Raw genomic sequence first — 15,512 nt, forward strand, 5'->3', positions numbered from 1 at the left:
CTCAAATGTGAACTAAAGTTATTTAGATCTGGCAACAGAAAGGCACAGGAAAATTAGGACAAATGAACACTTTGTTTATATTCATTACTTTTCTGTTTTAATACACTTTATAATTTACAAAGCACTAGTTACAATCAGCCAAGGAACAGATGTGCTCTGAATTCATTACTGATCCATTGGAAAAAAATTACTGTCAAATTTATTAGGAGACACTGCCACAATTGAGGGCTACAATTTTGTGTATCATTAGTCTCAATTCATAATGTAAAACAATTTTAAAAGTATTTCAAACTTAGATATACACAGCAGCAGACTACTCTTAATGACAGAGTGTCAAAATTTAAAACCATTTTGCAACAGCTGCATGTGGTCAGAATATATCTTTGACTCTTTTTACATACTTGAAGATTTTTGTCAGAACTGGAATCAAAGTATCTCTGTGCAAACACAAAATGACCACAGTGTCTACCACCGAATATGCACAAGTGAGCCCCCCCCCCCCCCACACACACAAAACAAATAATAATAAACAAAAAAATCTCTCTTTTTCATCATTATAATTACACAGTAGCATGCTATTTATCTGGGACAAAAAGATACTTCCAGAATCTTCCAGTTTACACCTGGTCGTAATTGCTATACATACACAATACCATTATTTGCAGTCACATAGGCAAGTTATAAAATACATTGCTTTTCTTTATCATTTGTTTTTTTTCTTTTTCTCCAACTGGGCCGAAGCAACAATAAGAATTACAGTCTCCTAATAATAACCTATCATTATTTCTTTAACATTGTTCACACTGCCTGTTATGATATGACACAACATACTTTGATAATGTACCTTATTCCACTTGACATTGTGATCAGCGTATTAAATAATATTTGGTGTTTGGTGTGATAATGACTTTCTCTGTTCCAGACCTGTGTACTTGTCGACATGCTCCTTGTAGAGTTGCACCTGCCAGAAGAGCAACCACACGCAATCGCTGTGGGTACAACAAAAATAACATAGCATTAATACTGAAAAAAATCTGTAAGTATTTAGTAGGCTGACAATAAACAAATAGTCAACAGTTTCTAAGGAACATTTCACCAAACAATAAAGCACAAATAAGACTTTGTAGATTTAATTTAAATGTCATTCTTTGGTCAAAGAATGTACTGTTAAAGCTGGTAACAGAACTTTAAATCGGAGAGTTGAGGGCCGTAAGTCCTGGATCTTTTAGGAATCAGTCCACTATCTTTGATTACTTGTATCTTCTTGTTTTTTAATTCATCTCCTTCTTACAGTACTAGTGAGTTCTTTGCATAATCAATTTGAACTTGCAGCGAACTTAATTTTCTGCATCCTTGCTGATGTAATGCCACAGACAAGTAATTGCTAAGCAGAAATTAACAACTGAATCACCACCCCATTCATTTGTGAAGTCAATCACATTCTACAAAACAATGAACATAATTTGGATGACCCTGATTAAGGGGTTTTATGTTTAGTTTTTCTTGCTTTCAATAGTCTTTTGCTACAATCTTTGACTTTTTGATGGAATGAGGTTCTAAAGGGCGAGATATGCTGAGACTTCAGATTCGGTAGAGGAAACCATTGACATTTTTCAATGATGTAACAGGATCTTCATCCATTCTATGCAGAGAACATTCAGTACTAACTGATCTCTTGAAATTTTATTTGGATAATGTTCACATTTCTTAGGTCTTCCTTACATGCCCAATGGCAGGTTTTACACAGTTGCGTTTGTTTTCTATTTTCTTGAGGTGATACTAAACACATCATGTCTAATACAATGGCTGAAACCTGTTGGCATTCAAAACAGCTTCCAGTTGTCTTGGAATTGATAAATACAGGTCTTGTACTGTTTTCAAGGGGCTCTTACACCAGTGTTCCTCCAAAATAGTGGAAAGTTCAGGTAATGATGATGGAGATGAACAGCAATCTTCAAAATAGACTACCCAGGATAAATAATATTGAGATCTGGTGACTGTAGTGGTCAAGCAAGATGCAACAATTTATCCTTGTGATCACAAACCAGCTGTGGAGAATGCAAGCTGTGTGAACAAGGGCCCAGTCAAACTGAAACATAGCATCACCACTGGGAAAAAACACTGTAGCATTGGATCACCCAAAATGGTCACATAATCTTTGGTGACAATGTAGCCATGCAGAGTAGCCAAGGGACCCACAGAATAACACAATATGGCTACCAAAATCATCACTGGACTTCCCCATGTTTCATTCTTGGTATGTAAACTCTGCCAGAAGTTGGAAACTGTGAAACAAGATTCATCAGGCAAAATGACATTCTTCCATTAAACCTTACTTCTGGTTTTATGGCTTTGGCACCATGTTTTCCAGTTATGGACGTTTTCATAACTGATGAGTTGTTTTGGAATTTCAGTTTGCCCTACAATTCCTTGCTTATAGAGCCCGCTTCATGTTGTTTTGGTTCTGACACGGCTTGTGAGTGCTACATTCAGTTCTGCAGTGACTTTTGCAGCTGTTGTCCTCTTATTTTTTGTCACAATCTCCTTTAATGACTTCCTGTTACAATCACTCAGCACACACTTTTGCCCGCATTGTGACATAGCAAACAATGTCTTTCTGCATTCCCTGCATAAGGTATAAATCTTCAATATGGTGTCTTCTGAGTAACAAAATATTTTGTCTGTCTCGGTTATGGAAGCACCCACCATACGAGCACCAACAATCTGTCCACATTCGAATTCACATAGCTCCACAACAATGCACTTGCAATTACCCAGCACAGTTCTGACCATGACTGACACTTGCAACATATTGAGGACATTGCATTGGTGTCGTTCATGGTCAAATACGACAGGGGAACCTGCAACTTGGCTAGCATGTGCATTTATGTTCAAGCATGCAATTCACAAAGTGTTTGCAGATTTTTGTTCAATCCCTGTAGGATGTGCCCTCTAAGCAGCATCCTACATTACACTGCTATTTAATAGTGACCCTTTGATGACATTTTGTAGCTAGCGGTCTAGTGATTAGCTTCACTACCCGTAGATCATGACGCCCTGGGTGTGATTACCTCTCATGTCGGAGGGTTTCTTCATTCATGTACTCGGTGTCTATGTCATCCTAATCATATTATCTTCATTGATGCACAAGTTGCCAAAGCAGTGTCAAAGGCCAGACAACCCTGGCCAATAGTGCCATACAATCATTTCATTTCAAAGGCACTGTTTGTGATACGAATGGGGCAGGAGCACATGGGTTCTCCTAAGGATGTCTGGGAGCTTCACAGCTTATAATGTTGTTGGGGTGATGCTGTTACTGAAGAGCTGACCTTGGACATCTACATAAACAACTATGTCCATACTCTGCTACTTACAGTGAAGGCCATGGCAGAGTGTACTTCCCATTGTCCAATTTATTACGGTTTTTCCAATTCATCTTGAATATGGAATGCAGGAAGAATCGCCACTTAAATGCCTCTCTGCATGCTCCAATAAGTTTAATCTTACCTTCACAGTCGCTATGGGAGCGATACATAGGAGATGCAGTAAATTACAAGATTATTAAGTTGGTACTGGATCTTGAAACTTCCTGAGATGCAGTAAATTACAAGATTATTAAGTTGGTACTGGATCTTGAAACTTCCTAAGTCGGCCTTCATGAGATGGACATTTATCTCCAGGTGTCTATCAGTTAAGATTATTCTCACAAAGAGATAGAGGGGCTGGCCAGTACTTACCCCAGCTCAGTACAGCCGATAGAGACACAAAAAACAGAACCGAAAATTTACGTTCCTAGTTTTTGGAACAAATGTTCCTCATCAGGGAGGAGAGAGGGAAAAGAAAGGGAAGAAGGGAAAGTAAATGCAGTTACTCACAAACCAGGTTATGAAGCAACAGGGAAAGGAAAACAGGGAGGGTAGCAAGGATGGAGGCATGGTTGTCAGAGGGAAGCCAAAGATATTCTACTGTAAGACCTGTGCCAGCTTCAAACCAAAGAGGATGCTTACAGAAGTAAAGAGGTATATAGCATGAAGATAAACACAACTATGTAGGATAAAAAGATGCGTGAATGACTAAGGAGGAAAGGAAAAGAAGAGAAGACTGAAGAGTAAATGGGAGTGAGGTTGTTTAACGTAGGTTCAGTCGAGGGGGATGGCGGGATGAAAGGATGTGTTAGAGTGCAAGTTCCCATCTCTGCAATTCAGAGGGACTGGTGTTGGGTGGGAGAAGCCAAATGGCACATACGGTGCAGCAGGTTCCTAGGTCCCTAGAATTATGCTGGAGGGCATGCTCTGCTACTGGGTATTGGACATCTCCTAGGCAGACAGTTCGTCTGTGTCCGTTCATGCGCTCACCCAGTTTAGTTGTTGTCATACCGATGTAAACGGCTGTGCAGTGCAGGCATGTCAGTTCATAAATGACATGTGTAGTTTCACACATGGCCCTGCCTTGAATTGTGTATGTTTTAGCAGTAGCAGGGTGGAGTAGGTGGTTGTGAGGGGGTGCATGGGGCAGGTTTTGCAGCGGGGTCAGTTACAGGGGTAGGAACTGCTGGGTAGAGAAGGTAGTCTGGGAATATTGTAGGGTTTAACAACGATGTTACAGAGGTTAGGGGGCGACGAAAGGCAACTCTGGGTGGTGTGGGGAGAATTTTGTCAAGGGATGATCTCATTTCAGGGGTTGACTTGAGAAAGTCATATCCCTGGCGGAGTAATTTGTTGATGTTTTCGAGGCCAGAATAATATTGGGTGACAAGGGGGATGCTTCTGTGTGGTATGGGGGTAGGAACATTGTTGTTGGATGGGGAGGAATGTATTGCTCGAGAGATCTGTTTGTGGACAAGGTCTGCAGGATAGTGGTGAGAGAGGAAAGCACTGGTCAGGTTATTGGTGTAATTGTTGAGGGATTCGTCACTGGAGCAGATACGTTTGCCACGAATACCTAGGCTGTAGGGAAGGGAGCGTTTAATGTGGAATGGATGGCAGCTATCAAAGTGAAGGTACTGTTGTTTGTTTATGGGTTTGATATGGGTGTGAATGTTACCTTCAACAACATGTGGGTCAACATCCAGGAAGGTGGCTTGGGTTTTGGAGAAGGACCAGGTGAAATTCAGATTCGAAAAGGAGTTGAGTTTATTGAGAAAATTAAGGAGTGTTTCTTCACCATGAGTCCAGACCACAAAGATGTCATCTATAAACCTATCCCAGGCCAGGGGAAGCAGCTGTTGGGTCTTCAGGAAAGCCTCCTCCATGCGGCCCATGAAGAGGTTGGCATAGGACGGAGCCATCCTGGTTCCCATGGCCGTTCCCCTGATTTGTTTGTAGGTCTGGCCTTCAAAAGTGAAGTAATTATGGGAGAGGATGAAGTTGGTAAGTGTGATAAGGAACGAGGTTTTTGCAAGATCTTCGGGTGGGCGTTGGGAGAGGTTGAAATGAGATTATCCCTTGACAAAATTCTCCCCACACACCCAGAGTTGCCTTTCGTCGACCCCCTAACCTCCGGAACATCCTTGTTAAACCCAACACTATTCCCAGACTACCTTCTCTACCCAGTAGTTCCTACCCCTGTAACCGACCCCGCTGTAAAACCTGCCCCGTGCATCCCCCCACAACCACCTACTCCAGCCCCGCTACTGGTAAAACATACACAATTCAAGGCAAGGCCACGTGTGAAACTACACATGTCATTTATGAACTGACATGCCTGCACTGCACAGCCTTTTTCATCGGTATGACAACAACTAAACTGGCTGAGCGCATGAACGGACACAGACAAACTGTCCGCCTAGGATATGTCCAATACCCAGTAGCAGAGCATGCCCTCCAGCATAATTCTAGGGACCTAGGAACCTGCTACACCGTATGTGCCATTTGGCTTCTCCCACCCAACACCAGTCCCTCTGAATTGCAGAGATGGGAACTTGCACTCCAACACATCCTTTCATCCCGCCATCCCCCTGGACTGAACCTACGTTAAACAACCTCACTCCCATTTACTCTTCAGTCTTTTCCCTTTCCTCTTTAGCCATTCGTGCATCTTTTCATCCTACATAGTTGTGTTTATCTTTACACTATATACCTCTTTACTTCTGTAAGCATTCTCTTTGGTTTGAAGCTGGCACAGTACTTACAGTAGAATATCTTTGGCTTCCCTCTGACAACCATGCCTCCATCCTTGCTACCCTCCCTGTTTTCCTTTCCCTGTTGCTTCATAACCTGGGTCGTGAGTAACTCAATCTACTTTCCCTTCTTCCATTTCTTTCCCCTCTCTCCTCGCTGATGAGGAACATTTGTTCCAAAAACTAGGAACGTAAATTTTCGGTTCTGTTTTTGTGTATCTATCGGCTGTACTGAGCTGAGGTAAGTACTGGCCAGCCCCTCTATCTCTTTGTTAGTATTTGTTTCACATCTTTATATGAGATTTTCCATTAATCATTTAGTTAAGATTATTCAGCATTTTTGTGACACTTTCTCATGAGGTCAAACAAACTTGTGACCATATGTGCTGCCATTCTTTGTATATCTTCAATATATAACATGCAAATAAAGTAAGCCAGAAAATTGCAAACATTCGTATAGAGTACCTCCAAACACTAATTTACAGTGGTTTGTGAAGCATATATGTAGTGTACATGTAGATTCCAGAGGGCATACATCTGGAGAGATTATGTTGCCATTGCATCTTACTGGCAGAGCCTATCACTGAATGTTTCCTATAAAGTGTATCTCAGTGGGTAAGTCTCACTACTGCAATACTCAGTTAGTATTAGGATTTTTTTCTGTAACTTATCATGTTTTAAACGTCTGGTAATGATTTGTTGGCATGACAATGCCAATTTACACTATGGTTGATAGTCCATGTTGAAGTGTACACCCCTTATTACTGTCTTAAGTAAGTCAGTTCAATGTCAGAGGGAACCAGTAGTGTATCTCCTCCTACACGGCCATGTACAGTAGAACATTGTGGTGTTCTTACCAATCTTAGGACTGATGGCAGCTTTACTTTTCACCAGAAGATCAAGCACCTCCAGGCAGCACTGTTTATTCTCAATGTGCTCATTACACTCTTTCTATGAACCAATACCATGACAACTCAGTTTGTGCATGCAGACAGTCCCTCTAATTTGTTTTGGCTTTCATTAAACTTGTGCATGTGCTGTGAACTACACTCAGATCTGACAGGCTCTGTAGTAACTTTTCATGTAGTCTGTTACCTTTGCTGGTCTACTGAACACCGTTCAAGAATGAGAGCACCCTATACTCTTCTCCAATCATACAGGAGTGTCTAACACGTGAGAGATTCACAACAAAGGCAAGTTTGGAAAAATGGTACTGCCATAGTACAATTTTTGTAAAACAAAACTTACCTTAAACTTGGCTTTTCATTTGGAGTTAATGTAGTACATCATTGAGCCACAAAATAGTATGACTTAAGAATGAGGAGTTGGGGAAATAATAATCACATTGTGTTCTCTCAGTATTTTAAATTTGACATGCTTGAAACAAAACCCTCTCAGCTTCCAGCCACATCAAATATTTGAGTTTTATACATCTTCATTCTTATCCTTATTAGGAGCAAAATGTCTGACAGTTGTGACTGGTAAAATGTCCTTCACAGTAGCACCGAAGATTGGTCTGAACACACACACACACCACACACACACACACACACATACACACACACTCACTTCAAGGAAAAATCTAGTTCCATTAGAGAATAGTGCTGTTTGGTGCCTGTCATGTCTTCCAACACTAGTGTTCTCATATGCATAGGACATTCCATTCACAATAGAGAGTTTGGTAAAGTGAATATTATTGATCAGGAAGATACACAGAGTTAAATTGCTGAAGTATTACCAGGGCACCCATAAAAGTATGTCGGTCGTACGTAAAGTACACAAGCGGCAAGACGCAGTCAATACCTTCGCTGCGCAGTGCCGATGGCACTGTTAGCGACGACTGTGCCGCTAAAGCAGAGTTATTGATCGCAGTTTTCTAAAATTCCTTCACCAGGGAAGACGAATGGAATATTCCAGAATTAGAAACACGAACAGCTGCTTGCATGAGTTTCTTAGAAGTAGATACCTTAGGGGTTGTGAAGCAACTCAAATCGCTTGATACGGGTAAGTCTTCAGGTCCACATTGTATACTGATTAAGTTCCTTTCAGATTACGCTGATAAAATAGCTCCCTACTTAGCAATAATATACAACTGCTCGCTCACCGATAGATCTGTACCTACAGATTGGAAAATTGCGCAGTTCGCACCAGTGTTTAAGAAGGGTAGTAGGAGTAATCCATCGAACTACAGACCTATATCATTGACGTCGGTTTGCAGTAGGGTTTTGGAGCATATACTGTATTCAAAAATTATGAATCACCTCGAAGGGAACGATCTATTGATATGTAATCAGCATGGCTTCAGAAAACATAGTTCTTGTGCAAAGCAGCTAGCTCTTTATTCGCACGAAGTAATGGCCGCTATCAACAGAGGATCTCAAGTTGATTCTATATTTCCAGATTTCCAGAACGCTTTTGACACCATTCCTCACAAGCGACTTCTAATCAAGCTGTGGGCCTATGGGGTATCGTCTCAGTTGTGCGACTGGATTCGTGATTTCCTGTCAGAAAGGTCGCAGTTCGTAGTAATAGATGGCAAATCATCGAGTAAAACTGAAGTGATATCAGGTGTTCCCCTGGGACCTCTGCTGTTCCTGATCTATATAAATGACCTGGGTGACAATCTGAGCAGTTCTCTTAGGTTGTTCGCAGATGATGCTGTAATTTACCATCCAGTAAGGTCATATGAAGACCAGTATCAGTTGCAAAGCGATATAGAAAAGATTGCTGTATGGTGTGTCAGGTGGCAGTTGACGCTAAATAACAAAAAGTGTGAGGTGATCCACGTGAGTTCCGAAAGAAATCCGTTGGAATTCGATTACTTGATAAATAGTACAATTCTCAAGGCTGTCAATTCAACTAAGTACCTGGGTGTTAAAATTACGAACAACTTCAGTTGGAAAGACCACATAGATAGTACTATGGAAGGCAAGCCAAAGGTTACGTTTCATTGGCAGGACACTTAGAAGATGCAACAAGTCCATTAAAGAGACAGCTTACACTACACTAGTTCATCCTCTGTTAGAATATTGCTGCGCTGTGTGGGATCCTTACCAGGTGGGATTGACAGAGGTCATCAAAAGGGTGCAAAAAAGGGCAGCTCATTTTGTATTGTCAGGTAATAGGGGAGAGAGTGTGGCAGATATGATACGCGAGTTGGGATGGAAGTCATTAAAGCGAAGACGTTTTTCGTCACGGTGAGCTCAATTTATGAAATTACAGTCACCAACTTTCTCTTCCGAATGCGAAATTATTTTGTTGAGCCCAACCTACAAAAGTAGGAACGATCATCAAAATAAAATAAGAGCAATCAGAGCTCGAACAGAGAGGTTTAGGTGTTCGTTTTTCCCGCGCGCTGTTCGGGAGTGGAATGATAGAGAGATAGTATGATTGTGGTTTGACAAACCCTCTGCCAAGCACTTAAATGTGAACTGCGGAGTAATCATGTAGATTTAGATCTAAATGTAGAAGTACAGTACATAAATGATGTGAAGGTTCTGTAGGACTGCAACAGTACAACAAATACACAGGCACTGGGGAGGAAAATAAATAAATAAATAAATAAATGCACAAGATTTTTGAAAGCCTTTTGTAAACAGAGAGAAATATTCAAATGAAAATTTACAGAAGCTACCAGAATTAAACAGGTCTAATTCTATGAAGTTATTTATGACTTCTCATGTAATGACTCCCAACAATAACTGTCAATAGCTCATTTCTACACAAATTATTAGGATACCTGTCATACAGAAATTAATGTGCTCCCTATTAACTGAAGAAAGTATTAAACTGTGATCACCATGGATTAATATGGTGAAACCAAAGTCAATATTTTTACCTTATTATTTAGGAACATAGAGACGACTCACTGAAAGGTGGAAGTGCTGCGTCATCAACAGATACACAAACTAGAGGTACAGAGCTTTACTTTGCTAGCTTTCAGAATGAAGTTCTGTTTTCAAGCTGTATGAGAACACACACACACACACACACACACACACACACACACACAATATTCGATGAGGAGAGGGGGGAACTGTGAGTTACCTTACGTTTAGGCCAGGGAAGTTATGGGAACAAAGGATGTGCTATAAGGATAGCTCCCATTTGCGCAGCAACTCAGAAAGCTGATGGTTATGGAGAGGATCCAGATGGCATGGGTTGTGAAACAGCCATTGAAATCTCTTATGTTGTGCTTCGCTGCCTGTTGTGCCACTGGGTTGTCCACCTTGTTTTTGCTAACAGTTTGATGGTGGCCATTCATTCTGGTTGACAGCTGGTTGGTTGTCATACCAATGTAAAATGCTGTGCAGTGGTTGCAGCAGAGCTGGTATATATCATGGGTGCTTTCTCAGGTGGCCCAGCCTCAGATGGGATAGGGTAAGCCTGTGACGGGACTGGAGTAGGAGCTGCTGTGTGGGTGGAGAGGGCAGGTCTTGCATCTGGGTCTTCAAAGAGGGTATGATCCCTGTGGCAGGGGATTAGGGTAGTCTGTTAAATCACGTGCTCAATCGTCTGCCACCTGCTCATTCTACTTGCATCCCTAGCTAGCTCAAGGATGGCTCCCAAGTCTCACAAAAGCTGCTAGACACTTTCCCCAATCCCCTCCCTGCCTGCTGCCTCTCTTCAACCCTCACCCCACCATACCCTGCACCCCCACCTCACCCCATTACACTCACCGTGGCACTACAGTCTGGAACTGCTCGACCCTTGCGCTCGCAGGTTCAAATTCTGCCTCGGGCATGGATGTGTGCGATGTCCTTAGGTTAGTTAAGTTTAAGTACTTCTAAGCTCTAGGGGACTGATGACCTCAGAAGTTAAGTCCCATAGTGCTCAGAGCCATTTGAACTTAAACTCACCTTGGATCAGGAAAGAGCTGGCAGTCGAATTATAACAATGTAGGGAGACAGGAGTGTGTGTGCTTTTTGTGTGTGTGTGTGTGTGTGTGTGTGTGTGTGTGTGTGTGTGTGTGTGTTTCTCCTACAGTCTCAGAAAGGAATTTCATTCTGAAAGCTAGCAAAGCCTTTTGTATATGTCTCTGTTGACGACGCAGCACTGCTGCCGTTAGGTGAGTTGTCTCTCTATTCCTAAAAATTTGTTATCCTCAACCAGAACTTTCCGTACATTATTTTTACCTTAACAACAATTCAGGGATTTTTACTTTAACCACAACTCAGGCCTTAACTTCTAGACTCTTTCCTTCTTCTTACAGCTATACAGTGATAAGTCTTTGTTAGCATAATGACATATCTAAAACTACAGAAAAATATTATTTTGAAGGGTGTTTCAAAAAGTCAATACCTTCAGCAATAAAAGATCCTGATGTAATTTTTAACACTGATGTAAATACATGGTTTATTTAACTTCAGTTGTAAGATCCATTTAGAAATTCGAAAAGTTGTATCCAGATATATCTACACTATTGTGCAAAACTTAATGGTGAAAGTAGTTTTCACATGATGTGATACTGCCAAGTAACACAGCTTGATGAAGCCTGGACCATAGATAGAAAGAACTGTTATGGTATGGTACAAAAGGCAACTGAATGAAGCACACAATTAGTGAGACCTATTATGTATGCAGTTGATGATTTGATCCTGGCAAGCCACATACCAAGTTGTCAGGGGAAAAAAAGAGAGAAATCTGAAAATGTAACATTATTACATCAGTTCATTTCAGTTGAGAGAAACAGTGCAACTGAAATCTGTGAGTGTAGAATGTGTTCGAAACTGATTCATATAGAGAACATTAAACCTTATCATTATGATAGTGTGACAATAAGTAATAGTTCTGTTTCATACATTCAAGAACTTCTTATATGACTGTGGTGCATTATATTTTTATATCCATATAAACAGACTGGTTCAGGCAATTCCAGTGAGAGTACAGACTGAGTTGGGTTAACTCCAATGAGTTCCTACACAAAGTGTTGTGCCATATAAATACTGTTTCAACATGAGAAATATCCAACTGGACTTTCCTTCATTTCTTTTTACATGCAGAGTGCACAACAAGTGTTAAGAATAATAACTTTGCATACACACAGCTTGTGAGTGTTTTTGTTGCCATGCAACTAATGTTGCCAAAATGTGTCTGTCTGAGTTGGTACGCTGGTGTTTTGCTTCCCATTCATCCTCTGCCAGTACAAATGCCTGTAAGACAGCACCTCATCTGAACAACACGCTATGTCCAACCCTTCGATGGAGTCCCCTCCACAACACATCGTGCTGTTCATAACACATCCTGTGACCCCTAATACACCACATCCACTTTACTATAATGTTATCAAGCTATGAGTATCCATAGTGAAGGGTTTAAAAGTTGAGCATAGTGAATTACATAGTGCATCATGGAAGTGCATTGATATACAAAGGGAATTTATGACTGTTGAAGGTATTTCTAAATCACATTCTAATATATTGTGAACTTAATGCTACCAATTTTATAGTACTTTTTCCTGATGGGCAATTTTATATAACTACTATACAATCTGATGATTTCATAATTTTGTTTGATGACATCTCAATTTATCTTGTTCTGCGACAATTTGTATATTGCTTATAGTGTTTCATTGGTTTCTTGATCTGTTTATTTCACATAATTAATCTTATATAAAAACATTTTTGGTAAATATACACAGCTCAATTTTTATGTCACATGACTGCTCTGATTCTGACAAAACCTTGCATATGATCAGTAAGTCACTCAACCTATAGGAACTTTTAAATTCTTAGAGTTTAGACAATGCTTTCATGCTAGTTAATTGTGTTTATATGGAAGTTGCCTTTGTTCACTAATTACTGTCTTTACAAGTGCTTACTGTCTTGATTATTTAATTGTGGCCCTCTATGTTAGTGTTCCACTGACGAGTTTTATATTTATATGTGTTATCTACTTACATGTTATTTTCATAATTGTAAGTATTTGCTAACATTATATGCCTCTCCACTGATTAAATTTAGTTATGTGTGGGACTCCATCTTAATCACTGACTAATCTTTCTTCAGCAACTTGAATGTTAAGTCTCGATTTTGTTTTGAGTTACTGCCCATAGATTTTTCATATGATGAGGAATCCAACATTCAAAATTTAAGAGTTCAGGGGTTATGATGTCACTGTTGCTGCCTCTGTATCGATAGTAGAACAAATGTAGCATCTATGAGCTGCAGTATGCATGGCTAAACCTCTCTGGTTACAACAACTGGATAAGGAATTATTTGTTTCGTATCAGCACTTCAGCAGATGGAGCTTAAAGCTTGTCTTATTCATAAAATGACATAAATATTCTTGTTACAGGTTTGAATTGCAGTCTCTGAAATAGAAGGAAACGTCAGACTTTGATATTGATATTAAAAAGATGCAGGTTGCTGGTCTGAAAGGACATGCTGCAAAATATCACTATGCAAATACAAATTGTTTATAACAGAATAAATCAGATTTTGTATACAGTCATTTTAAATAAAACACCAACACTTTTAATGACATACTTTATCAACTAAATAATTGTGTAGTGTCTGGTAGATTAAGCTGCGACATTCCCCTCAAAACTCTAACAGACAGAACAGAAGAATAATGATTGTTGTTTTTGTTCTTTTTTAGAAATAAAATTATCTGAGATATTATCTCTTACACCTATCACATGTATATAAACTAATTCTTTGCCATTACTCAGCATTTTTATTCCTTACAGAATTTTTCTTTTCCCTTAAAGGGTCTATTATACTGTCCCCTACATAGTGAGGCTGAGTGTCAAACTACAGTCAAACTATTTAATTCTAAGGTTTGTTTACAACATTCTTCGAAGGCACCCATATACCAGTTCTCTTTTGCATTTACATACAATAATCAAATTTAAATTCTCACACCACGAATCTTGGCATATTACTGTTGTCTCAGTGTGAGCAGACTATGTCACACCCAACATCGCGCAACATTCATATTTGAACAGTCTTTGACATGCACAGTAACTCTCTGTATGCTAGTCTTTTTGCGGTACACCATGCAACTGTTTGATACTTTGTCACAAATAAATATGTGGCCTCTTTCTTAAATATTTGGCCTATTACATCAAGCACGTCAATAGAAGAGGAAAAAACTAGGTAAATATATAACAGACAGTACAATAAATACAATTAGATTTTTACACAAAAAAATGTATGTTGTTTGTATATCATCAATTTAATGATTTTAATGCCTTTGCATGTCTTGTGACAAATTCATTTTAGCCAGGAGATCTTTGAGATTATGTGGCTGCCTCTGCTTCTTGGCTTCAGAGATTTGCCTGGAAGTGACTGTTCTTTTAGCACCACCCAGAGTACATGTGGCTTATGGTATGTCAAGGATGTGAAAAGATCTGCTCCCACATACTGGCTACCTGTCTTGAGCTACATTCCAGCTACTGATATCAGATGCAAGAGCACGCTACTGTGTGAATACCAGAAGTTGGTAATAACACCAACCTTCCAATAATGGACGATGTATTCCCTGCGTAGTGAAAAAGACTAAGATCAAGACATCCTCCTCTCATCACAACCAAGACTCTCATGGAAACTGAATTCAGTGCCATCTATGAATGAAAACACTGCATCAAAACTGTTCCCCATAATTCCTGAAGCTGCCTTGCATCCAGAAAAAAACCCTTGGATTCGTCCAGTCTCGAGCACGTTGAACTATCTTGAACTGCCTCCAAACGGACCATGAACAATATGCAGACACTCTCTACAAGTGGAGTAAATCTTCATCACAATCCTGTGACTGTAGTGTGGAATGACGGACAGTTACTCATGTTGTATTGACATGTCACATATATGCCTATATGAGTCCTTTCGAAGATTTCCTCACAGTGACAAGTGACATTATACAATACATAACTGACCTAGATATCCATCTACAACTGTTGTTAGCTGTGTTATTTTATGCTGGAGAGCTATGCTTAAATGTTGACCTGTAGTAGTTTTGTAATCTATGTATACGTATTGCCATACGATAAATAAATAAGTAATGTCTTTGCAGATTGTCCCTCATATGCAGTGTTTGCTAAGTGCCCATACAAGCTTTAAAATCATTCGAAGGTTAGTGTTTCTGAAGTTAACTGTTTACTTGACTTCACTGTTAACAGTCTTTTCTCATAAACCTCGGGCAAGTACAGAAAGGGCAACAGCCTCAAAGGGTGCGGGGCAAAGTCAGGACATGCGGGGACCAAGCAGCAATCGGTATTGTAATTGTAAACTGTCGAAGCTGCATCGGTAAAGTACCGGAACTTCAAGCACTGATAGAAAACACCGAAGCTGAAACCGTTATAGTTATGGAAAGCTCGCTTAAGCCAGAGATAAATTCTGCCGAAATTTATGCAAAGGCACAGACGGTGTTTAGAAAGGATAGATTGCATGCAACC

The 15,512-nt window shown here is 40.0% G+C and overlaps 1 protein-coding gene across 7 annotated transcripts in view; it reads right to left on the minus strand.

Moving 5' to 3' along the window:
- Window positions 1-69: 69 nt before the first annotated feature.
- LOC126283006 (uncharacterized) overlaps window positions 70-15,512 on the minus strand; it is a 378,588-nt gene continuing 363,145 nt past the window's right edge. For 5 of the 7 annotated variants that reach the window (XM_049982240.1, XM_049982242.1, XM_049982239.1 and 2 more), the window contains one exon: window positions 549-989. In XM_049982240.1, coding sequence (XP_049838197.1) covers window positions 867-989 — 123 coding nt within the window. In that variant the 3' untranslated portion in view covers window positions 549-866. Of the gene's footprint in view, window positions 990-15,512 lie in introns of all 7 variants that reach the window. The other 2 variants (XM_049982244.1, XM_049982237.1) reach the window with 2 other exon arrangements.

Source organism: Schistocerca gregaria, chromosome 1 (genome assembly GCF_023897955.1).
Source record: "Schistocerca gregaria isolate iqSchGreg1 chromosome 1, iqSchGreg1.2, whole genome shotgun sequence".
Lineage (NCBI taxonomy): Eukaryota > Metazoa > Arthropoda > Insecta > Orthoptera > Acrididae > Schistocerca > Schistocerca gregaria.